Source organism: Coregonus lavaretus (assembly GCF_964263955.1).
Source record: "Coregonus lavaretus genome assembly, chromosome: 23".
NCBI classification, from domain to species: domain Eukaryota; kingdom Metazoa; phylum Chordata; class Actinopteri; order Salmoniformes; family Salmonidae; genus Coregonus; species Coregonus lavaretus.
The window spans coordinates 33,066,016-33,091,084 of NC_140010.1; the positions used below are offsets into that span (position 1 = coordinate 33,066,016).

Consider the following 25,069-nt stretch of genomic DNA (forward strand, 5'->3'; position numbering starts at 1 on the left):
AACATTATTTATAAAAAGCAATATTTTAATTTGGTTTTTGTTTACAAGCATGATAGCTGTACTTTTAGTTTATGCAGCTTGTTGGCCATTAGCCAATCGGCATTTCTCAACAAGCTCAAAGCACATGAATACATCCAACTGGTATTTACGAATTCACAACTGTTAATTACTACTTCCCCACTTGGTTATGAATGCAGCATTATTCAGTTATGTACCTACTGGTCAATACGAAAACATAATTTAAAGGGATAGTTCACCAAAACTACAAAATGTCCTTACCCTGTAAGCCACGTGTCAAACTCATTCCACAGAGGGCAGTGTCTGCAGGTTTTCCCTCCTCCCTTGGACTTGATTGATGAATTAAGTTCACTGATTAGTAAGGAACTCCTCTCACCTGGTTGTCTAGGTCTTAATTGAAAGGAAAAACCAAACACCAGCAGACACTAGGCCCTCCATGGAATGAGTTTGACACCTCTGCTGTAAGCAATCTACTCTATAGACAAGGTATAACAGCAATACATGCTTTGGTTTTGTTTACCTGGCCACCGTTTCAAATGCTACTTGAAGTAACTTCATTGAGTTACACAATCAAGTTTAGATACTTTAGGATTATTTGGACATGAAGTGCAAAAATGCTAATATAGGTACCATTGACTAGCATTTGTGCGACAAAAGCTAAGAAACAATGGTCAGGTAAACAAAACCAAAGCATGGATTGCTGTCATGCCTTGTCCATAGACTGCTTACAGGGTAAGGAAACCAATGTAATTTTATAATTTGGGTGAACGATCCCTTTAAGATGGCTTACTGGTATGTCAATAGTTGCTTTAGAGTAATTTGACTGAAATAACATTTAAAACCAGCACATTTTATACATGAGGAACGGAAAAAATGAATACATCCGCTGAAGGTAAAAACAGAGTTAACCATAACACAATCAAGTCAACTGTGAAGGCAATAATGTTTGCTGATAACAGCACAAACACAGCACAGACACCAAATTGAATATTTAACTTTAGAGTTTTAGTTTAAAAGCCAGCATCTAATGATTAAATCCCACGTGGGCCCAAAAATGTCAAACCGACAACACCAATGTTCAACATAAATGTACAGCAATAGCAATTTATTAAGCGTAAATGAACAGTGATTTACCATTGTACACATACAGAGAGTAAATATATAGCTCAATGCACGGATAATTAGTGAAGGCAAGGCCCTGGATGAAGTACAAAATCTGCTTAAGAATCAAGACAGTATAATTTGCCTCTTTCCCTCGCATGTATTCATCATCAGTCTTCCAAACACTGTAGGACTAACAAAACACATGTTAAGTAAAAATACAAAAGGGGCTTTGGTCTCTTAAATATATTCATAGTGTGGATGAGATGGGGGGGGGGGGGGGTCTCAGTCGTCTGAGAAGTCGTCATCCAGGTTGACGTCTGCGGTATCGATGTCGTCCAGCTCCATGTTGTCCAGGTCATCGTCAAGTTCGTCCAGGGCCTGGGGGAAAAAACACACGTTAACATCTGGCCCATAACACAACTAATGGTCCTGACACTAATATTGCAACGGGTTACGTTTATACATATCCTTTTCTTCTCGTTGGGTACAGTGCATTACTTGTCCAGTGTCTGCCGTACTATACATTTGTCTTTCTAGGGAGACTGTTGCCTACCTTGTCCTTTAGTGCCTCAGATGAACCGGGGCTCTCCTCCTCCCCTTCCTCCTCCTCCTCCTCCTCTTCTTCTGCAGGTGCAGCCTCTGGCTCCGAGGGGATCACGGCTGCAGCCACGGGGGCAGTCACGGCCGCCATCACGCCAGCAGCCGGCGTGGTCTCTTCCTCCCTGCTGTCTTCAGCCTGCTGACAGACACATAGACATGAGCAGGACTCTGTTTTCAGCTGTCTCAGTCTTGCCCATCAATCCAGCCAACGCGTGAATGCATTTCTAGACGTGAAACTCTAATCTCTAACTTCACGGCCTATGATAGAAAAAACACCTAGTCTGTGTAGATCTAAATAAAAGGCCTTTGATCAAGTTGACTACTACTTCGACTGCATAGTGAAGGTCTCTGAGAAGCAGACATACCGGTACCAGTGTGGCGAGGGAGAGGGGAGCTCCTTTGGGCTCGTAGCCCGTGGCCTCCTCTAGTATATTACGTTCTTCATTGGGCTGGAAAAAAGAGACACAAGATCTGGGTATTGTGAGTAAATAAGCAGAAGACAGCGATGGAAGAGATAAGGATGAACTACTTATTCAAGTTGGACTACTCCTGTGCAGCAAGTACGCATCCATAGCTAGCTTTCAGTTTAGATTTGCAAGCCAGATATTTCCATTTCATTTCTAGTGTCCCACATCAAACCCCCACCACTCACTGTGACCAGAGGGTAGTCGGTGGCTGGCCGGGAGTTTCCCAGGCAGGTCTCCCGGAGGAACTGCTCAGCCACAAACGACTCCTTCAGCCCGGGGAACAGGTTCTCATACTCGGTGGGGTCGGCTAGCGACTCGGCCGCCTTCTGGTTGACCTTGGCCAGGCTCTCCCTCCACAGCTTGACCACCCTGGACACCTGGCTGGGCAGGTAGGTGCGGGCCAGGAAGGCCGCCTCGGGCAGCCGGTTGGTCCGGATCAGCAGCTCCAGACAGTGGTCCAGTCTGGGGAAAAACAGACAGACAAGGGACTGAGACCAGTATCAGAGACAGGTCCAAATCACTGCTCCTGCTCACATGCTCCCATCATAGATCATACATACAGGAATAGTGTCGTGTAGGATTCCAAGACCTTATTGTAACTTATTAAATGCTACTGTATTTAGGAAAGCTGGATATGTAATTGAGCTGGATATAACATTGCCGTGGACCCCTCTACCCTCCCTTGTACTCACTTCCCCTGCAGGAAGTAAGTCATGAAGGCCACGTTGTTCTTGCCGTCCCGCTCAGCGCCCTCGGCCAGCTTGCCCACCATGGAGGCGTTGCCCGAGGCAGTGGCGAGCAGCAGCAGGCCGCCGTAGTCCTGGGCATGGTGGAGGCACTCCTGGGCCAGGCTAAACTGGCACTTACTGATGGCCAGCTCTGCCAGCTGCTTCCACTTCTGCTCCGACTGCCACCAGAGAAAAAGGAAACCGTTCTAATGTTATAGAGCTACATACATGTTATACAGTACTGTCGGTTAGACTATTGTATGGAGTTGAATCCTCACTTCAAGCTAAAACAATCATTTAGTTCAGCATTGTTTAGTGCAGGGCTGCCTAGTTGAAGGACAGTTAATCAATGTAACAATTTGATTGAGTACACAGTCCATTCAGATCTAAATCAGATGTTGACTGAATAGATTTAAAACAAGCAGATACTGTCTTCAGTATTGAATAACTCATTGGTGAACGACTGACATGTATGATGATGACACTATGCACATAGTCCTTAGTGGATTCTCCATGCAGAGGCACGATCGGATTGGCAGCGTCGGGCAAGTCTAAAGGAGGAGGGGTGTGTTTTTTCATAAATAACAACTAGTGTGCTGCTTCCAGTGTTAAGGAAATCTCAAGCTTTTGCTCACCTGATACAGAATATGTCATGGTAACTGCAGACCCTTTTCTCTACCAAGAGAGTTCTTATCCATAATCATCACAGCTGTCTCTCTACAATCCAACACCACTCTGGCACTCGACGAACTGTATGGGGCCATAAACGAACAAGAATCCGCTCAACCAGAGGCATTGTTTCTGGGGGGAGGCGACTAACGTGGAGAGCCATTTACATTGCTCCTTTCGATGCAAATTGCATGTTTTAGAAGGGTCCAGAAACTTTTTGTGTGATTTGGCTTGTTTTTGAGAAACGTACCCCAGCAACGCTTCACTTCCTCATAGCTCATTGTGCAGTATCAGGGCACACAAAAAACAACAACAAAAGCACCATAAACACCAAAATACGTACTTTTAGAAACGGACACGCTCTCGGTATAGTCATGTAGGTCTTTAGATGTACACATGAAATTGTGTCATTCAGAACTTTATTCACAACGTTATAATACATTTTGGTCGCGTTTGTGCTGTTTCCCCCGCGCATCTGTGCAGGCCGAGTCACACAAAATGGAATGTAACGCTGAGGATAAAGTTCGGAATGAAACAATTTCATGTGTACAGGTTAACAATCACAGGGCCAGACTGAATACCAGAGCGCGTTCTCAAAGCATGCTCAGACCAGCTGGCAGGTGTCTTCACAGACATTTTCAATCCCCTATTGTTCCAGTCTGTAATCCAAACATGTGTCAAGCTGACCACCATTGTCCCTGTTCCCAAGAACTCCAAGGTAACCTGCCTAAATGACTATCGCCCTGTAGCACTCACATCTGTAATTATGAAGTGCTTTGAAAGGCTGGTCATGACACACATCAACACCATCATCCCAGACACCCTGGACCCACTCCAATTCGCATACCACCCCAACAGATCCACAGATGACGTAATCTCAATTGCACTTCACACTGCCCTCTCCCACCTAGACAAGAGGGGAAATAACTATATGAGAATGCTGTTCATAGACTACAGCGGAGGGTTCAACACCATAGTCTCCTCCAAGCTAATCACCAAGCTAGGGACCCTGGGACTGAACACCTCTCTCTGCAACTGGATCCTGGACTTCCTGACGGGTCGGCCCCAGGTGGTGAGGGTAGACAACAACACCTCCGTCACGCTGACCCTCAACACGGGGACCCTTCAGGGGTGTGTGCTTAGTCCCCTCCTGTTCTCCCTGTTCACCCACAACTGAGTGGCCACACACGACTCCAACTCAATCATCAAGTTTGTTGACTACACGACGGTGGTAGGCCTGATCACCAACAGCGATGAGACAGCCTACAGGGAGGAGGTCAGAGACTTAGCAGTGTGGTGCCAGGACAACATCATCTCCCTCAATGTCAGTAAGACCAAGGAGCTGATCGTGGACTACAGGAGAAAGCAGGGAGAGTACGCCCCCATCCACATCGATGGGGCTGTAGTGGAGCGGGGTCGGGAGCTTCAAGTTCCTTGGCATTGACATCACTAAGGACTTAACATGGTCCACAGTCGTGAAGAGGGCATGGCAGCTCCTCTTTACCCTCAGGAGGCTGAATAGATTTGGCATGGGCCCTCAGATCCTCAAAAAGGTCTAAAGCTGCACCATCGAGAGCATTTTGACTGGCCGCATCACCGCTTGGTTTGGTAAATGCACTGCCCTTGACCACAAAGCGCTACAGAGGGTGGTGCGGACAGCCCAGTACATCACTGGGGCCGAGTTCCCTGCCATCCAGGACCTCTATATCAGGTGGTGTCAGAGGAAGGCCCAAAAAATTGCCAAAGACTCCAGCCACCCAAACCATAGACTGTTCACTCTGCTACCGTCCAACAAATGGTACCGGAGCATCGGCTCTCAGAACAACAGGTTCAGAGACAGCTTCTACCCCCAAGCCATAAAGCTGCTAAATAGTCAATTAATGGTTCCCGAACTATCTGCACTGACCCCATCTTGCAATGACCCCACGCATGCATGCTCACTAGACTATATATAAATGACATCCAGCCAAGTTGACACAACTGTGGGAAGCATTGGAGTCAACATGGGCCAGCATCCCTGTGGAACGCTTGACACCTTATAGAGTCCATGCCCCAACAAATGGAGGCTTTTCTGAGGGCAAAAGGGGGGTGGGGTGCAACTCAATATTAAGGTGTTCTTAATGTTTTGTACACTAAGTGTATACAAACCATATACACACACTCACTACATTGGCACTCCCACACAAATTCACATACACTACATAAGCACCCACACAGACACACTTTTACACTCATATGCTGCTGCTACTCTGTTCTTTATTTTACTCTTATTATTATCTATCCTGATGACTAGTCACTTTACCCTGCCTTCATGTACATATCTACCTCAAATACCTCGTAATTGATCTGGTACTGGTACTCCCTGTATACAGCTCCATTCTTGTGTCTTTTATTCCTTGTGTTACTATTTTATTCGTATTATTTTATTTATTTACTCTGCATCGTTGGGAAGTGCTCGTAAGTAAGCATTTCACGGTAAAGTCTACACCAGTTGTATTCGGCGCGTGGCAAATCAAATTGGATTTGATTTATAGCCTTTGAACCCGCCTGTAGTGTGTGAAGTGGTCTCTCCATAGCCTAGTGTATTGTAGCTCTCACCTCTGCCTCCACAGCCAGCTGATAGGCGATCTTCAGCTCCCCCAGCTGCAGGGCCAGCTCAAACCTGTGCTCCGAGTCTGACGACACGGCCAGAGCCTGCTGCTTGAAGCCCTGGGATGACCAAAAAGACCATATCAGTAAACATAGTAGCATTTCACACAAACACACAGTTAGTTCTCACAACATACAACAGCAGCCACACAAACGCGGCTTGATTCGTGTTGAAGATGAAGAGCCCAGAATTATATATCATCAAAAATAATATCCCGATATGTAACAGTATACATTTTTCTACCCATTACTAATCATTGACATTATATCCAAAAAGTTGGATTTCGTAACCTAATATATCTGATAAGAATCATCGAGCTCTATTGACATAGCGGTGCAGGTTAATCGTAACAACTTTTGAGGATTTAACATTTTGTGGTCGTCGTCTTCAAAGTTGTTTCAGTGGATCGCAAAAAGCTAAATTAGCATAACACAAGCTGAATTAAATGTAAAAGGCTTTGAAAATAAAAAGCCTGGTATACAGTCAGTGCTCCATTGACATTTCAGAGATACGCTTGTTTTTGTAAGAATACTTCTAAAAAGACCAGGAATTTCAAATTAATATGAGAGGCTTATACCAAAATATTAAAATACTACGTCATGTCTCAAAATCGATATCCATCTTACCTCTATATTGTTTTATGTCCTGCGGATTCGAGAAGAAAGATGACGAGTTCAACGTGAAAGTGAGCCTTGCAGAGAATCCAGCCTAGCTGACGCGATGCAATTTTCCTGATTTTACTAATTTTTTCCTCTGGCCTCCATTGATTTAGTCTCCCTAATTCTGGCCATCCTACAAGGGTAAAAACTCAGCTTTTGAGACATGAGGTTTGGACCATTGGTTTTCTTAGGAGGATTATATACACAATTAACATTATTTTACCCTTTGGTCAAAAGATGCGTTTTGGATTGGACACCCTATAACATTCCATAGAGTAGCTAGAATCTACTCAGCCCCCCCCCCAGCTCCACCATAGAGTTAAAATACCCCATTCTACATGCCTCACTTCCTTCGAGATCAGGAAGTTCCTGGTTCTGACCTGTTTCTCCAGGAAGTGGGCCACACGGGTCCTCTGCTCCTTGGGGATGGTGGGCAACACTTTGTCAGCCATGCCAAAGTCCCTGCGCATCACAGCCGTCTGGTACTCCAGCACAGACACCAGCAGGGAGTAACTGACAATGTTGAGCTCTTTGTCGCCCAGGTACAGGCGGTCATCCTTGGGGATGTAGCCCAGCAGGTACATGGTCCTACGGATGGAGCAGATAGATAATGTCTTATAGAAACGCTTGTTTTTGTTTTCCGTTGCAAAATATATCGCTACGCTGTGCACTAATAAATATACGACCCTGGTTCACCGTACCTGTCCAGGTGAGCGATGGTGACAATCTCTCCCCCCACAAAGTAGTTGAGTCTGTTGACAGAGCTGGTGTAGATGAAGCAGTCTCCCACCCACAGACCTGTCTTCACCACTTCCTGGATCTCCCCCTGGACCTGGTAGATCAAGACACAAAATGGCAGCCAGATTGGGGAGGGAGGGTGGGCAGATGTTGAGTGTTCACTAGTGCCCTCTACTGGATGGCTATAGGCATTGTGCTTTGTCTTCAGTTGAAACCATAAGCCTCGCTTGTAGAGTAGCATAGTCTACTAGTCTATTAGCCTGTCACACACACACCTCAAAGGCGTCTTCGATGCCGTCCTCCGTCACGCCCTCATTGTTCTCTTGGGAGGCGGCCACTTTCTCCGACAGGTAGCGCAGGATGAAGAAGGAATCCTCTGTGGCTATACACACTAACTCCCCTGAGTCTGACCAGAAGATCTACAATCAGAGAGAGAGGGAATGAGAGAGGGAGATGCAGTGTTCTCGTGCTTCACTTACAGTCCTGATTTCATGATGATGATAATGCAATTGTGTCATATGCACATTTATATCAATACGGTACTAGGTGTAAAAACAAACATTGACCAAAACAAAACACTTGTACATGATAGGACACTCTTGCACCCATCTATATTCTGAGAAAGATGCCCTTTTCTCTACAGCAGTACTTACATGTTTGGGCTGGATCTCGATGCGGCGGATCAGCTCTGTGTTCTCCCAGTCATAGAAGGCCAGACCGTTCACTGACCTGACGCCCAGCAAGAAGCCTCCATAGATACCTGCACACACACCCAGGAAGCTTAATGTGACATCAGGGTAGTATTCATTAGGTACCCAAAACAGACAAACAGGGAGGGACTACCTGGACATGTCCAATAAAAAAAAGCACATTTTTGTTTTCTGTTGCAAAACATTTTTACAAAAATCGGTTGCCTGCCAGGTTCCATCAAAACTGCCATAATAATTTTTATGCAGTATCTTTGTTCACACTACGAACTACCTGCGTCTGATCTCTTCCACTTACCTTCAGCCCCAAAGTCTGGCTTGAAAGACTTCTTCTCCTTGAAGTTCTTGAAGATTTTGACCAAACTGCTGCTTTCCCTGATGGCATACCTGTGACAAGGAAGACCACGCACATTAACCACTGACAGACAGTAACCTTCCATAGCAAAGAATGTGTGTGTGTGTGTGTGTGTGTTGGACTCACTCTGAGGAGTCGTGGGCCCAGACAAACTCCTGGGCTGAGCCGAAGCTCTTGTTCCTCAGGGCCATTGCAGTGTAGATGATATACTCTCCGTCTCCACACACCACAACAAACCTGACAACACAAACAACACATTTGGATTAAAGAGAGGCTCCATAAAATATCCAGATTTCCAACAGACTTGAAGTGTTTGGAGAAATATGAATTTCATATTTCTCCAAACATTTGAAAACAACTTCTTTGCCTCTAAATGTGTGGCACACAAACACTAACATGTAGTTGTTGTGCAAGACATTTAATAGGTTCACTGAATAGCTGACGTCGGACTCCAATGCAGTGTGGACTGACCTTCCGTTGGGGTTGTGCTGGATGGTCTGGGGGTAGATCTCACAGCTGCCCATGTCTTTGACGGCCAGCGGCAGCCTCTCTCCGTCCTTGATCTCTGTGTCGCCCATGGCCTTCAGGTTGGCCTGCTGCACCTCTGAGTGCTTGGCCCAGATGATCTTCCCATTGGTGTCCATGGACATGGCTGGCTCCTCACGCCCCAGCTACAGCACACATGGGAGGAGGAGATGAGGACGGACTGAGTAAAGTACCATGGCTTTCAGAGGAGATGTCATAGAAGGGTACTTTTAAAGAGTATGTGCGCAAAGTGTACAAACTGAAATTTTATCAAACTCTGTATTGTGAAACATTGTGAATCATCTGTCGTTCTTCAGTTTTGAATCTTATGCACAAAAACACTATATATACAAAAAGTATGTGGACATCCCTTCAAATTAGTGGATTCGGCTATTCCAGAAACACCCGTTGCTGACAGGTGTATAAATTCGAGCACACAACCATGCAATCTCCATAGACAAACATTGGCAGTAGAATGGCCTTACTGTAGAGCTCAGTGACTTTCACCGTGGTCCTGTCATAGGATGCCACTTTTCCAACAAGTCAGTTCTTCAAATTTCTGCCCTGTTAGAGCTGCCCCGGTCAACTGGAAGTGCTGTTATTGTGAAGTGGAAACGTCTAGGAGCAACAAAGGCCACACAAGCTCACAGAACAGGACCGCCGAGTGCTGAAGCGCATAGCGCGTACAAATCGTCTGTCCTCGGTTGCAACACTCATTACAGACTTCCAAACTGCCTCTGGAAGCAACGTCAGCACAAGAACGGTTTGTCGGGAGCTTCATGAAATGGGTTTCCATGGCCGAGCAGCCGCACACCAGCCTAAGATCACCATGCATGCGCAATGCCAAGCGTCGGCTGGAGTGGTGTAAAGCTCGCAGCCATTGGACTCTCGAACAGTGGAAACGCGTTCTCTGGAGTGATGAATTACGCTTCACCATCTGGCAGTCCGAAGGACAAATCTGGGTTTGGCAGATGCCAAGAGAACGCTACCTGCCCGAATGCATAGTGTCAACTGTAAAGTTTGGTGGAGGAGGAATAATGGTCTGGGGCTGTTTTTCCTGGTTCGAGCTAGGCCCCTTAGTTCCAGTGAAGGGAAATCTTAACGCTACAGCATACAATGACATTCTAGATGATTCTGTGCTTCCAACTTTGTGGCAACAGTTTGGGGAAGGCCCTTTCCCATTTCAGCATGACAATGCCCCCGTGCACAAAGCGAGGTCCATACAGAAATGGTTTGTAGAGATCGGTGTGGAAAAACTTGACGGGACTGCACAGAGCCCTGACCTCAACCCCATCGAACACCTTTAGTATGAATTGGAACGCCAACTGTGAGCCAGGCCTAATCGCCCAACATCAGTGCCTGACCTCACTAAGGCTCTTGTGGCTGAATGGAAGCAAGTCCCTGCAGCAATGTTAAAAAATCTAGTGGAGGCTGTTATAGCAGCAAAGGGGGAACCAACTCCATATAAATGCCCATGATTTTGGAATGAGATGTTCGACGAGCAGGTGTCCACATACTTTTGGTCATGTAGTGTATATGGCCATTGAAGTTTCTATTCCACACCTTGATGATGATGCTGCCTTCGTCGTAGCCCAGGGCCACATTGTTGGAGCCTCGCAGGCCACACACACACCACACACGCTCCATGCCGTAGTTCAGCGTGCTCTCCAGGCGGTACGTACTCGAGTGCCAGATGCGCACAGTGCCTATGGAACCAGAGGAAGGATTGTTTTCTTTCAGAATTGTGATTGTTTGCTCAAGTGCATGTTTGTGAGGTTTTATTTATTTCACTTTTTTATATGTAAAAACCATGCACATATTGTATAGAGTTGGAGCTAATACATAGCCATTCATCTGCTCACCACCAACAGAACAAGTATCTACAAAGGATCAGAATCTAATAGAGTGCATAAGGTATTTATTTACTCACCGTCCTCTGAGCCTGTGATGATGATGGGCAGCTCTGGGTGAAAACTGACACACGACACATTCTGGGCGTGTCCCTCCAGGGTCTGCACACACGTCTTATTCTAAAGAGACACAGGACAGGAGTGTGAGACATTTGCCTGGACCGATACACATTCAGACAAAATCCAGTATCATCAAAGACCAGAAAACCCATCTGCTGAACAGGTTACCAGCTCAGCTTTCTCAGGCTAAAAGTGTTAATTGTTTCATTCCTCAGCCGTCTTACCTGGTAGTCCCAGATCTTGACCAGGCGGTCATCAGCTCCTGATATAAGGTAGGGCTTGTCCCCTCCGCTGTAGTAGTCAATGCAGTTGACACCTTTCTCATGGCCCTCAAGGGTGAAGTTAGGAGCAGAAGAGCCTAGCTGCCACACCTGGAATAGGACAGAGGATGAGTCAGTCAAATGCATACACTCACACTATTCACAAACATCTACACTAGGTTGTTATAAGCACACACACACGACTTGTGTGGTAAAGTCACCTTGATGGTTCTGTCCAGAGAAGCGCTGGCAAATTGGTTGTTGTCTTTAGGGTTGATGACGATCTGCATGACGTAGTGGGTGTGACCCTCGAACACCTGGCTGCAAGACCACTTCTTCTCCCAGTCCCACAGCTTAATCAGCATGTCGTCTGGAGACACACACACACAGGATGGAACAATTAGTTAATATAATACTTGTGTGATAGATAATGAGTTTGTGTATTTGACCCGCGTATAAAACAACGCGGGTCATAAAAGAGAAGTTACTGATTGTGTACCACTGCTTGTGAGGATGTAGGGCTGGGTGGGATGCACGGCGATACAGCGGATGTAGTCAGAGTGGGCCTCAAACATGTGAACCCTCTCCAGGGTGTTGTAGTTGAACACACGGATCTGCATGTCATCCTACAGAGAGAAGGGGAGAAAGACATTATATGACCCTGCAAATACAGTAAGCGTGTAGTCGCCATTCTTAAAGTCCACGCAAAGTGGTGGAAGATAAACCATCAGATGTTCTCATTTCTCATTATCTAGATGCTTGTCCTGAATTTAAAGTATCACTCACCGCTCCTGTTATGACCCAGTTCTTCCTGGCTACAAACTTCGATGCTCTCACTGGAAGGTCACACACTTCGAAGGTCTTCACCAAGGTCTGGAAAGGATATATTTACAAATTGTACATTCTCATTCATTGCATACAAGTTTAGCTTAGAGCTGTTTATCTCCATTATGTATCTCCAAGTATTCAACATCAAACGGTGTGTATGTACCTGTGTTTCATGGTTCCAGACGCAGACACTACCATTGTACAGGCTGGCCAGCATCCACGGCTCGGTCGGGTGGAGGTCCACACTCTTCACCCGGTCCGACCGGGCTGTCAGCTTCCGCTTGATGTCCAGCCTGAGAGGCTGTGAGACAGATGAGACGCTGTCAACTCAATCCAAATAAACAGACAGAGCAGTGCACAACGTACTGTTGTGATTGCAGAAAGCTAACTAGCTTACTAATAATGATAACGTTAGCTTATAAACACGACCAATTCATAATCCTTCATGTTCATATCCAAAAAAACGTAAACACTGACGCAATAGCCATCAAGGTACCGTACCATCAAAATAAAACGATTTTACACGCAAAATGTAGAAAGAACAAGTTAGCTAACTGCTCACGCCTAGTATGAAGATGTGACATGATAACTAGCTAGCTACGAAGACGAGCATCCTTGCCACGGATAGACTTAGCTAGTACAACTAGCTAGTTAGCATGATCCTTGCTAAATTAGCAAGCTAGTTGGCGAGTGCTTAGCTATTATCATCCCAATAAATAAGAATTAATCGGACTAGCTAGGTCGGTAAATGGTAAAATACCTAGCTAGCTAGCTACAGAGGACTAGCTTGTTTTGTAGATAGCTAAGTTAGTTAGCATGGCTGGCCTGTCTCAATCGACACCGGCTTTACTGAAATAAACTGGTTACATGCAAATCAGACTACAAATCTTTCAACAACGAATGTACACTTGTCTCACCATGTTTTATCACTGGGTTGTCTCTTTTTATGGAATGAATTATGAATAGTCCCAGTCGGTGTTGCGTTTTCTGTGGACGGACTGTCGAGTGACGTGGAACTTCCTGAAACGGCGTGCTATGGTAAACGATGACGTGCCATTTCGAGTGTCATTTTGGGTCGTGGCACTTTTCCCCAATTTTTCCATGGTGTCCTGAGCTGCACTGCTGTCTGTAGTTTAGCCTTAACTTTGTTAAAATTATTATTTCAAACATAACATATACTGTACATATTGTGCATATTAAGAACTGCAGTTTACAAGCATGTTCAGACAGGGTTATTTTCAGGGCAAAATTAATCACTATGATGGCCCAAATTGTTAATTAATCTTTGTAAGACTGGTGTAGTCCAGAGCCTACTACCTACCAGTTTATGTTCCTAAATGGTTTGGGAGGCGTCTCTGTGTATCACCTAATGGCCATGCAGGGATTGTCTTTCATGAGGTAGTAGTTTCTCAAAGTTATTTTATGCCAGCAAGCTATGGTCCCTCTTGTGTCAGGGACCAGCAAGTTATGGCTTTTCCTCTGTGGGGGACACTCACATTAAAATAGCACTGTAAAACGGACACAATTAGTGTAAGTTAACTATCTCAGCGACAGAAAAGCCACATCCCACGGACGGGCTCCAGTCAATGAACCAGAGGATGAGAAACAACTGAGTGTCTAATTATGGATCAGTTGGAGGGAAATTTAGCAATAATAGTGGGTTCCCATGGTCAACGTTAAGAAGGTTTAGGCTATCGTATGACTGTTTCATTTGTATGAAAAGACTAACAATGTATTAGTTATGGAGGATTTTCCCAACAAAAATAAAAAAATATATTACCAATAGGCTTAGAAGAGTGAACAATATACAATGCTTTATTCAGATTTCCTTGTGAGTTTGAAACCATATGACAAGTTTAAAGGGTAACAACAGGAGTTTACTATATTGACAGAAGGTATGAAAAAGTGGATGAATCCAGTAACTGATATCCAGATATTGTCTTTTATTCTTTTTTCTTAAACACCTGCATGCAGACTTTGTCCTCACACGTCAGTTCCTGTGAATTCAGAGAGAAGAAATCTGAAGTCAGATCTCAGTCTGAAGTCAGATATCAAGTTTGGGATTGGGAGCTGGGGTGCCATATTCATCGCCTTATCTCAGTCTCTTTGAAGGAACAGGTTAGTCCTGGTCGATCAGTGCAAATTAAGGAAAGGACCATTGAGATGCTACCAGAGATGATAGAGAAAGTAAGACATTTCATAGGCTCCTTTTTTTCTGATTGGTGCGTGGCGAATGAATTAAGTAGAAAGGCTATCGCATTGGTGCCTATGGGAGATCCACCCCTTAAGTAGACTGGTAGAAAAGTTTAATGGTAAAAGGCCTTTTTGGGTCATTTTTATAATCCACCATCTTTGATGCTACCTAGGAATTTCATTCTCCTGTCTGTAAAAGAAGTTGCACATCCATTTATATTCTGCACATGGCGATATCTCTATGCTGTTCATCAGCTCATGAGGAAGGTGCAACATTTAGAGAATCTTGAGATACAGTAGAAGTACAGAACTGTCTGACGTGCTGCACTGACATGTTCTCTTTCATGCAGAGTATGGAATAATTTCAGGCCCAGATTAATATTTATATCTGCAATGTTAAGGATGGCGATACTATACTGCTATTTCTTTAATACTACAGTATAACTTATCATCAAAATGATAATTTAAGTAAATAATGTTAACCCACCAGGTACAGTTTGTCTCCTTCAATCCATTGCTTCCACCCACGGTTGTCCTTTTCCCCCTTCTGGGTACACACTAGTTTGTCCCCCTCACACACCACAAGAGCCTGTTAAGATACAGTCAAAATTGACATGAATTGTCAGTGTCTGGCTATAAAGGAAACCACATTTGTAACACAGAAGTGAAAAAGCTATTATCCAAGGTCTGAGGACAGAAAAAAAGAAACAATCAATAAAGTAGCAAAATATAATAATAATAATAATAATAATAATAATAAGAAGAAGAAGAAGAAGAAGAAGAAGAAGAAGAAGAAGAAGAAGAAGAAGAAGAAGAAGAAGATAAAACAGAGGAGGAAGATGAGGATTAGATGGACCATTCTGAGATTATGTTCAAATATTTTAAAGCTACATCCTTCCTTTCTTCCTTATTTGAAGTAATCATTAATGTGACTGGACTTTTTATTGTATTAAATCCTTGCTTACATCTAGCTAATCACGTTAGATCAGCAGTGATTACATGTACATCCAAAAAGAGAGCAAGGAAGGATGCATTGTATAAGTATTCGAACATAGCCCACGTGTCCAACCTTGACCACCCTGTTGTCCAGTCCTTTGGTGTGCTCCTCAAACTCCACCCCCACAGTGAACATGAACTCATAGTTCCTGAATGTGCTCAGCGTCTTGATTTCAAACTTGTCTCCATCCTGGATGATCACTTTGGTCTGGGCCAGGTGCACTGCGATTTTGCGTGTGGCAAAGTCAATGTCTGTCGTAAAAAATTTAAAATGTGGAAAAGCATGAAAAAGTAGGAAGGATCAAATCACACGTAACATTTGAGTAATAATGATGTAACTGAAAATAATAACACGTTTATGACATCAAAGCTGTCTAAAAGGACACTAGCAATACTTGAGTTGAACCTTTTAGCTCTATGTAAAATATATAATCAAAGCAACATACCGGTATGCAATGTTGCACCACTATACATTTTACATATTGCACAGCAGATTGAGGTGGTTCCTATGTGAATCTCTCAGTTAATCCTGCTGAAGGTAGTATCTAACTCTAATGCACAATAGACCTTCATATTGTTACATTATACAGTTACAACATATTGGCAGTGGTCATGCACATTGCACAGGTACTAGTACATCCCCTTTTCTTATCATCCTTCTCTGCAGATGGATGGAAAAATATTATATATTCCATTGTAGTAATCCATAGAGATAATGAAGAAAGTTCTTACTCAGTGCTTTCAAGTAATCCTCAAAGTTCTCACTGCTCTCCATCTCCCATTTGCCATTGAAGTTTGCAGGCATGTTGGTTCTGTGGGCTGGTGAACTTTGGGCAGAATCAGAATGGGAAGGTACACAGTGTCCCAGTCTCTTTATATAACAGCCAAGGCTGAGGGCAGAGTACTATTGATAAAGTAGTTGAATGCTATGGCTACAGGGGGGACAGGAGGGGTGATGGGATGAGAAGAGCGGTCATAGAAGAGGCCAATCGGGAGATACAGTAAGTAGTGCCAATTCACACACACACACACACACACACACACACACACACACACACACACACACACACAGAGAGAGATAGACCGGCAGACAGATAGGCAGACTGAGACTCACCGACTGAGACGCACAGTTATTTTGTATTTTTTATTCTGCTCAAAAACAGGCTATTTAACTTTGAGCATGCAGGTTGATCAAATTCAAAATGTGCAAAGCTAGTATCAGCTAATAGAAAATACAAGGGGGCCTTACTTGTGAAAATAAGCAAGCATTTAAAGTTAAACAGGTTCTCACGCACAAAATGCATATCAGCCAATTCAAATGTTCTATTTACTTGCATGTATTGTAAATTGTAGCTAGTCCCATCAGATATCGTAATTACATCTTGGCACAACTTTTGCAGCCAATTAAAATTGAAGATGTAGTCCTTAACATACCTCAGTCACAAAGCACTTTCTGATCATCAAAGCAACTAGGCCAGGGATCATCAACTAGATTCAGCCACGGGTCGATATTTTCTTGAGCAGATAGTAAGGGGCCAGAACATAACTACAAAAAAACTATAGACTGAAAATTGACCACAAGAATCCCAAACAGATATAATATTTTACTAAAACATAATAATTTCATACCTCGCTTACATTGTTTTAGATAAACCCAAAATATGGATTTTGTCATATATCCAAAAACGTGAAAATGTTGTCAAATGTTAGTAGTACGTATAAATATATGCACGCATGACTGTAAGTCGCTTCGGATAAAAGTTTCTGCTAAATGGCTTATATACAGTGGGGAAAAAAAGTATTTAGTCAGCCACCAATTGTGCAAGTTCTCCCACTTAAAAAGATGAGAGAGGCCTGTAATTTTCTTCATAGGTACACGTCAACTATGACAGACAAATTGAGAAGAAAAAAAATCCAGAAAATCACATTGTAGGATTTTTTATGAATTTATTTGAAAATTATGGTGGAAAATAAGTATTTGGTCACCTACAAACAAGCAAGATTTCTGGCTCTCACAGACACGTAACTTCTTCTTTAAGAGGCTCCTCTGTCCTCCACTCGTTACCTGTATTAATGGCACCTGTTTGAACTTGTTATCAGTATAAAAGACACCTGTCCACAACCTCAAACAGTCACACTCCAAACTCCACTATGGTCAAGACCAAAGAGCTGTCAAAGGACACCAGAAACAAAATTGTAGACCTGCACCAGGCTGGGAAGACTGAATCTGCAATAGGTAAGCAGCTTGGTTTGAAGAAATCAACTGTGGGAGCAATTATTAGGAAATGGAAGACATACAAGACCACTGATAATCTCCCTCGATCTGGGGCTCCACGCAAGATCTCACCCCGTGGGGTCAAAATGATCACAAGAACGGTGAGCAAAAATCCCAGAACCACACGGGGGGGACCTAGTGAATGACCTGCAGAGAGCTGGGACCAAAGTAACAAAGCCTACCATCAGTAACACACTACGCCGCCAGGGACTCAAATCCTGCAGTGCCAGACGTGTCCCCCTGCTTAAGCCAGTACATGTCCAGGCCCGTCTGAAGTTTGCTAGAGTGCATTTGGATGATCCAGAAGAGGATTGGGAGAATGTCATATGGTCAGATGAAACCAAAATATAACTTTTTGGTAAAAACTCGACTGATCCGTGTAAAGGAAAGAATGAATGGGATTTTGTATCGTGATATTTTGAGTGAAAACCTCCTTCCATCAGCAAGGGCATTGAAGATGAAACGTGGCTGGGTCTTTCAGCATGACAATGATCCCAAACACACCGCCCGGGCAATGAAGGAGTGGCTTCGTAAGAAGCATTTCAAGGTCCTGGAGTGGCCTAGCCAGTCTCCAGATCTCAACCCCATAGAAAATCTTTGGAGGGAGTTGAAAGTCCGTGTTGCCCAGCGACAGCCCCAAAACATCACTGCTCTAGAGGAGATCTGCATGGAGGAATGGGCCAAAATACCAGCAACAGTGTGTGAAAACCTTGTGAAGACTTACAGAAAACGTTTGACCTGTGTCATTGCCAACAAAGGGTATATAACAAAGGATTGAGAAACTTTTGTTATTGACCAAATACTTATTTTCCACCATAATTTGCAAATAAATTCATTAAAAATCCTACAATGTGATTTTCTGGATTTTCTTTTCTAATTTTGTCTGTCATAGTTGACGTGTACCTATGATGAAAATTACAGGCCTCTCTCATCTTTTTAAGTGGGAGAACATGCACAAATGGTGGCTGACTAAATACTTTTTTCCCCCACTGTATCTATTTTATATATTATGAACTGGGTGGGTCGAGCCCTGAATGTTGATTGGCTGACAGCCATGGTATATCAGACCGTATACCACGGGTATGACAACATATTTATTTTTACTGCTCTAATTACGTTGGTAACCAGTTTATAATAGCAATAAGGCACCTCGGGGGCTTGTGATATATGGCCAATATACCACGGCTAAGGGCTATTCTTAGGCACGACGCAAGAACAGCCCTTAGCTGTGGTATAACGGCCATATACCTCACCTCCTCGGGCCTTATTGCTTAATTATAAACTAGTTACCAATGCATGGATGCATCAGTGCAATATTGGCATACAAGATTTTGTTACAGACCAACGGAACACGTAAATCTTGAATTTGTAGGTTTAAAATATCTCTCTAGTGGCCAGGGTTGATATATTTTAAATGAATAGAAAGTTGTGCCAGGATGTAATCACTGCCACCTGATGAGGCTAGCATAGGTCTAACTTGTACCATATTATCTGATGGGACCAGCTACAATTTAGCCTTTGGTCACATGCAAGTAATCAACTATTTTAATTGGCTGACATGCATTTTGTGCGTGAGCTCCTGTTTAACTTTAAATGTGTGCTTATGTTCGCAAATATGGCCACATTAAGTTTGAGTAAGACTCACACAAGTTAATGTTCTTGGAATTGTGCTAAATCTACCATACATACTACTGTTACTAGACACATCTTGTAACAGACTTCTGGCCAGAGCACGTGAGATTTGGTTCTGGGTTCTGAGATTAAACTACTACAAACACAGAAAGTCAGGCCTAAATAACAGGACAAAAGCTAAACCCTTTCCTTACTGATAACCCTCCTGGCAGTAATGAGAGAAGACATATGGCAAAATCACAGTTGTGACTAATTCTATTGGTGCCATTCTTTGTATATGTTCTACTGCACTGACTGCCCCAGTCATCTCTAAAGCCTGTCGCATGCTTCCCAGTTGAAACAGTTCATGCATATATTATGATGACATTTTGTGATGTTTTTGTTAGTTTTGTTGTTCTGCAGGTTTTTTTAGGCTCTTCGAGCACACAATTTATTTATTGAGGCAAGTCAAAGTTTTTCTTGAGGCAGGTCGAAGTTCGGTAGCCGAAGTCTATGCCCCTTCGTCAGTGATTGGTCAACCGTACTACTCCTAGGGAACTATGATTGCATACTATGATTGCATACTCCTAGGGAACTATGATAAATATGATTGCATTTTCAATCCATGGTAGAATCTCCTAGCTGATTTTTTTCCTTTTTATGCAGAAGGAATTTGTTGATTCTAACAGCGTTAGTTTACCCGGAAGTGCACGTCATCAAACGTGCAACGTTTATAATTTTCTGGGAACTATGGACGGGATTCTTCAATGAAGTGTTTGTTGTCATTCAACAAGAAACAACTACCCACTGGGCACACACTGTTTCAATCAACGTTGTTTCTACGTCATTTGAATGTCTCACGAGTGACAAACACTAATATTGCCACTTTCTTTCTTGTTTTTCAAGCCTTTAGTGTCCACACCAGTAAGTCATCCATCAAATAGTCTCTTATTAATAAACATTTTCTCATGTCAACCTTAGGATAATTCTGATTGCCTCAAAATAATGAGATACATCATTCACACATCCCCGTTGTCCTTTATGTTTGTGTACAGCTTGGTGATTCATTGGCATGGCGATGTTTCTAGGTAGAGATTTGTCACCTCATTCAGACAAGACAACTGGGTGAGAGTATTGGCCATCAGCCAGAGAATGTCAGAAACACCCAGACACCATCATCGCTTTTCTGAGGATTATTGGTCTTCTGTATCTACAAAGTATCTACCGTATTTCTCAGGATATTTGACTGGATTTGACTGGAACAGAACAATTATTTTCTGTTCTAAAAAGTTATAAAAATTAAAAGCTTAAATGTTTTGAGTCAATAAGTATTGTTATGGCAAGCCAAAATGTCACGATCGTCGTAGGAGTGAGTAGACCAATACGCAGCGTGTTGCACGAACATGGTGATCTTTATTATCGACAGCGATAAAAAGCACACTAAACAAAACAAATACACGACTCGTGAAGTCCACGGTGACACTGACCGAACACGGAACAAAAACCCACAAACACAAAGTGAAACACAGACAGTTAAATATGGCTCCCAATCAGAGACAACCAGCACACAGCTGACACTCGTTGCCTCTGATTGGGAGTCACTCAGTCAAACATAGAAACAGACTAACTAGAACCCCCAACATAGACATAACCACATAGAACAAACACACTCTGGCTCAACAAATAGAGTCCATTAGCCAGGGTGTGACAGTACCCCCCCCTAAAGGCGCGGACTGCGACCGCGCCTCAAAAACGCAAAACAGGGGAGGGCTGGGTGGGCATACCTCCTCGGCGGCGGTTCTGGCTCCGGGCTTGCCCACCACCCTCCAATAAACCCCCCATAGCGCCCCTGGTCCGGTCTGGTCCCGCTGGCTGGAGCTGACCTGGACGTAGCAGGAGCGGCTAGCTTCAGCTCCGTTGTGGAGCCGTTGACCGGTACCTGATTAGGCACCGGTGACCCAGGCACGGGTTGTGCCGGACAGACGACGCGCACCCCTGGCTTGGCGCGCGAGGCAGGAAAGGACCGGACCTGGCTGACGACTCGCACCCCTGGCTTTGTGCGTGGAGCCGGAACGGGCCTCACCGGACTGACGACTCGCACCCCTGGCTTGGTGCATGGAGCCGGAACGGGCCTCACCGGACTGACGACTCGCACCCCTGGCTTGGTGCGAGTAGCAGGAACGTTCTGGACCAGGCTGACGACTCGCACCCCTGGCTTGGTGCGAGTGGCAGGAACAGGCTGGACCAGGCTGACGACTCGCACCCCTGGCTTGGTGCGAGTGGCAGGAACAGGCCGGGCCGGGCTGGCGACTCGCACCCCTGGCTTGGTGCGAGTGGCAGGAACAGGCCGGGCCGGGCTGGCGACGCGCACCGTCTGTTTGGTGCGAGTGGCAGGAACAGGCCGGGCCGGGCTGGCGACGCGCACCGTAGGTTTGGTGCGAGTGGCAGGAACAGGCCGGGCCGGGCTGGCGACGCACACCGTAGGTTTGGTGCGAGTGGCAGGGACAGGCCGGGCCGGGCTGACGACGCACACCGTAGGTTTGGTGCGTGGAGCAGGAACAGGCCGGGCGACGCACACCGTAGGCTTGGTGCGTGGAGCAGGAACAGGCCGGGCTGGGCTGGCGACGCACCCCGTAGGTTTGGTGCAGGGAGCAGGAACAGGCCGGGCCGGGCTGGCGACGCGCACCATAGGCTCGGTGCGGGAAGCAGGAACAGGCCGGGCCGGGCTGACGACACGCACCACAGGCTCGATGCGAGGAACAGGAACAGGCCGGACCGTACTGGGGACACACACCACTGGCCCTACGCAGGGATCAGGAACGGGCCGGACCGGACTGGTAACACACCCCAGTACCTCTCGCCGTGCCTCCACACTTTCCCTCTCCTTTGTGACCAGTGGCCCCCTTAACCTGGCGGCCTCCTCTGCACACCCGCTGGACCGCTCCATCGCGGCCTCCTGCTGCCCCGTCGTCCACGTCGTGAGCCCCCCCCTAAAAATTTTCTGGGGTTCTCTCCTCCCCGTGGACCAGGCCTCCCTAGTTCTCGCCAGACTCTCACCCCACTGCTTCCAAGTCCAACCTCTCTGCTCTTCACTTGGCTTGGCCCAGTCGAGACTTTTAATCCACTGCTCCATAGACCAGCCCCTCTTCTCTTCACTTAGCGGGGCCCAGTCGAAACTCCTACTCCACTGATCCCAGGTCCTTCCTCTCTCCTCTTCACACTGCTTGGTCCCGTTTTGGTGGGTTTTTCTGTCAAGATCGTCTAACAGAGTGGACCAATGCGCAGCGTTGAATGCAAACATATTTATTCTCACTGAAGGCAACACGAACAAAACAACGAACGATACGTGACAGTTCACGGTTACCATAAACAGACTCGAAACAAAAACCCACAAACACGAATGAAAACCCGACTGTTTAAATATGGCTCCCAATCAGAGACAACCAGCTGACACTCGTTGCCTCTGATTGGGAGTCACTCAGACCAACATAGAAATAAGTAACCTAGACCCACAACAAAAACATAGAAACTAACACCCTGGCTCAACATACGAGAGTCCCCCGAGCCAGGGCGTGACACAAAATAAGTTCAGGAGTACAAATGTGCTTAATATGTCACATAATAAGTTACATGAACTCACTCTGTGGCAACAATACTGTTTAACATGATTTTTGAATTACTACCTCATCTCTGTACCCCACACATACAATTATCTGTAAGGTCCCTCAGTCAAGCAGTGAATTTCAAACACAGATTCAACCAGAAAGACCAGGGAGGTTTTCCAATGCTTCACAAAAAAGGCACCTATTGGTAGATGGGTAAAAATTTAAAAAGCAGAATATCCCTTTGAGCATGGTGAAGTTATTAATTACACTTTGGATGAATTATTAATACACCCAGTCACTACAAAGATACAAGCGTCCTTCCTAACTCAGTTGCCGGAAAGGAAGGAAACCGCTCAGGGATTTTACCATGAGGTCAATGGTGACTTTAAAACAGTTACAGAGTTTAATGGCTGTGACAGGAGAAAACTGAGGATGGATCAGCAACATTGTAGTTACTCCACAACACAAACCTAATTGACAGAGTGAAAAGAAGGAAGCCTGTACAGAATAAAAATATTCCAAAACATGCATCCTGTTTGCAACAAGGCACTAAAGTAATACGGAAAAACATGTGGCAAAGCAATTCACTTTTTGTCCTGAATACAAAGTGTTATGTTTGGGGCAAATCCAACACAATAATTACTGATTACCACTCTCCTTATTTTCAATCATAGTGGTGGCTGCATCATGTTATGCTTGTAATCGTTATGGACTAACTAAAAATAAACGGAATGGAGCTAAGCACAGGCAAAATTCTAGAGGAACACTTGGTTTATTCTGCTTTCCAACAGACACTGGAAGATTAATTCACCTTTCAGCAGGACAATAACCAAATGTACATTGGAGTTGCTTACCAAGAAGTCAGTGAATGACGCTGAGTGGCCGAGTTACAGTTTTGACTTAAATCTGCTTGAAAATCTATGGCAAGACTTAACAATGGTTGTCTAGCAATGATCAATAACCAATTTGACAGAGCTTGAAGAATTTTGAAAATAATAATGGGCAAATATTGTAAAATCCAGGTGTGTAAAGCTCTTAGAGACTTACCCAGAAAGACTTGCAGCTGTAATCGCTGCCAAAGGTTATTCTAATATGTATTTACTTAGGGTGTTTCTATTTCATTTTCAATACATTTGCAAAAATGTCTAAAAACATGTTTTCACTTTGTCATTATGGGGTATTGTGTGTAGATGGGTGAGAAAAAAAGTGTGTGTAGGCCAGTGACACAAAATCAAAAGTGGAAAAGGTTAAGGGGTATGAATACTTTCTGTACATACAGTGCATACAGTGCATTCGGAAAGTATTCAGACCCCTTGACCTTTTCCACATTTTGTTACGTTACAGCCTTATTCTAAAATGGATTAAATAGTTTTTTCCCCTCATCAATCTACACACAATACCCCATAATGACAAAGAAAAAACAGCTTTTTAGAAATATTTGCAAATGTATAAAAAAAAAAACCCGGAAATATCACATTTACATAAGTATTCAGAACCTTTACTCAGCACTTTATTGAAGCACTTTTGGCAGCGATTACAGCTTCGAGTCTTCTTGGGTATTACGCTACAAGCTTGGTACACCTGTATTTGGGGAGTTTCTCCCATTCTTCTCTGCAGATCCTCTCAAGCTTTGTCAAGTTGGATGGGGAGCGTCGCTGCACAGCTATTTTCAGGTCTCTCCAGAGATGTTCAATCGGGTTCAAGTCCAGGCTCTGGATGAGCCACTCAAGGACATTCAGAGACTTGTCCCGAAGCCACTCCTACGTTGTCTTGGCTGTGTGCTTAGGGTCGTTGTCCTGTTGGAAGGTGAATCTTTGCCCCAGTCTGAGGTCCTGAGCGCTCTGGAGCAGGTTGTCATCAAGGATCTCTCTGTACTTTACTCTGTTCATCGTTCCCTCAATCCTGACTAGTTTCCCAGTCCCTGCCACTGAAAAACATCCCCACAGCATGATGCTGCCACCACCATGATTCACCGTAGGGATGGTGCCAGGTTTCCTCCAGATGTGACGCTTGGCATTCAGGCCAAAGAGTTCAATCTTGGTTTCATCAGACCAGACAATCTTGTTTCTCATGGTTTGAGAGTCCTTTAGGTGCCTTTTGGCAACCTCCAA

At 44.6% G+C, this 25,069-nt stretch overlaps 2 protein-coding genes across 4 annotated transcripts; both read right to left on the bottom strand.

The window, feature by feature from the left end:
* Nucleotides 1–1,095: 1,095 nt before the first annotated feature.
* Nucleotides 1,096–13,300, bottom strand: LOC311099097 (coatomer subunit beta'-like). Of its 2 annotated transcripts, none has more exons than XM_084139729.1 (21): nt 13,196–13,300; nt 12,442–12,579; nt 12,237–12,323; nt 11,950–12,076; nt 11,672–11,820; nt 11,415–11,561; nt 11,151–11,250; nt 10,784–10,926; nt 9,167–9,366; nt 8,822–8,932; nt 8,639–8,727; nt 8,287–8,393; nt 7,909–8,052; nt 7,597–7,727; nt 7,276–7,483; nt 6,185–6,295; nt 2,882–3,096; nt 2,375–2,651; nt 2,088–2,171; nt 1,676–1,858; nt 1,096–1,500 (listed from the first exon to the last, which is right to left on the bottom strand). In XM_084139729.1, the coding sequence occupies exons 1-21, from the start codon at nt 13,196–13,198 to the stop codon at nt 1,405–1,407; spliced, it is 2,850 nt and encodes a 949-aa protein (XP_083995855.1). In that variant the 5' UTR covers nt 13,199–13,300; the 3' UTR covers nt 1,096–1,404. The 2 variants fall into 2 exon arrangements, with proteins under 2 accessions (XP_083995855.1, XP_083995854.1); XM_084139728.1 differs by having other exon boundaries at nt 1,676–1,861.
* A 770-nt stretch (nt 13,301–14,070) lies between these two features.
* Nucleotides 14,071–16,337, bottom strand: LOC311098627 (retinol-binding protein 2-like). 2 transcript variants are annotated; one of them, XM_084139158.1, is made up of 4 exons: nt 16,200–16,337; nt 15,532–15,719; nt 14,959–15,060; nt 14,071–14,275 (listed from the first exon to the last, which is right to left on the bottom strand). In XM_084139158.1, exons 1-4 carry the CDS (start codon nt 16,270–16,272, stop codon nt 14,222–14,224), a joined length of 417 nt encoding a protein of 138 aa, XP_083995284.1. In that variant the 5' UTR covers nt 16,273–16,337; the 3' UTR covers nt 14,071–14,221. The 2 variants fall into 2 exon arrangements, with proteins under 2 accessions (XP_083995284.1, XP_083995285.1); XM_084139159.1 differs by having other exon boundaries at nt 15,541–15,719; nt 16,200–16,336.
* Nucleotides 16,338–25,069: the final 8,732 nt, after the last annotated feature.

Bases quoted from the DNA above. Each gene is read 5' to 3' on its own strand.
- LOC311099097 (XM_084139728.1), bottom strand. The intron at 11,821-11,949 runs GTACACAATCAG...GTGTGTCTCCAG, and splicing joins CTACATCCTCACAAGCAGTG to ACGACATGCTGATTAAGCTG. The intron at 10,927-11,150 runs GTGAGTAAATAA...CTGGTTCCATAG, and splicing joins CATCACAGGCTCAGAGGACG to GCACTGTGCGCATCTGGCAC.
- LOC311098627 (XM_084139158.1), bottom strand. From the start codon at position 16,272: ATGCCTGCAAACTTCAATGGCAAATGGGAGATGGAGAGCAGTGAGAAC. The intron at 15,720-16,199 runs GTAAGAACTTTC...TTTTTACGACAG, and splicing joins GGATTACTTGAAAGCACTGA to ACATTGACTTTGCCACACGC. The intron at 14,276-14,958 runs GTGGGTTAACAT...CTGAATTCACAG, and splicing joins AAGGAGACAAACTGTACCTG to GAACTGACGTGTGAGGACAA.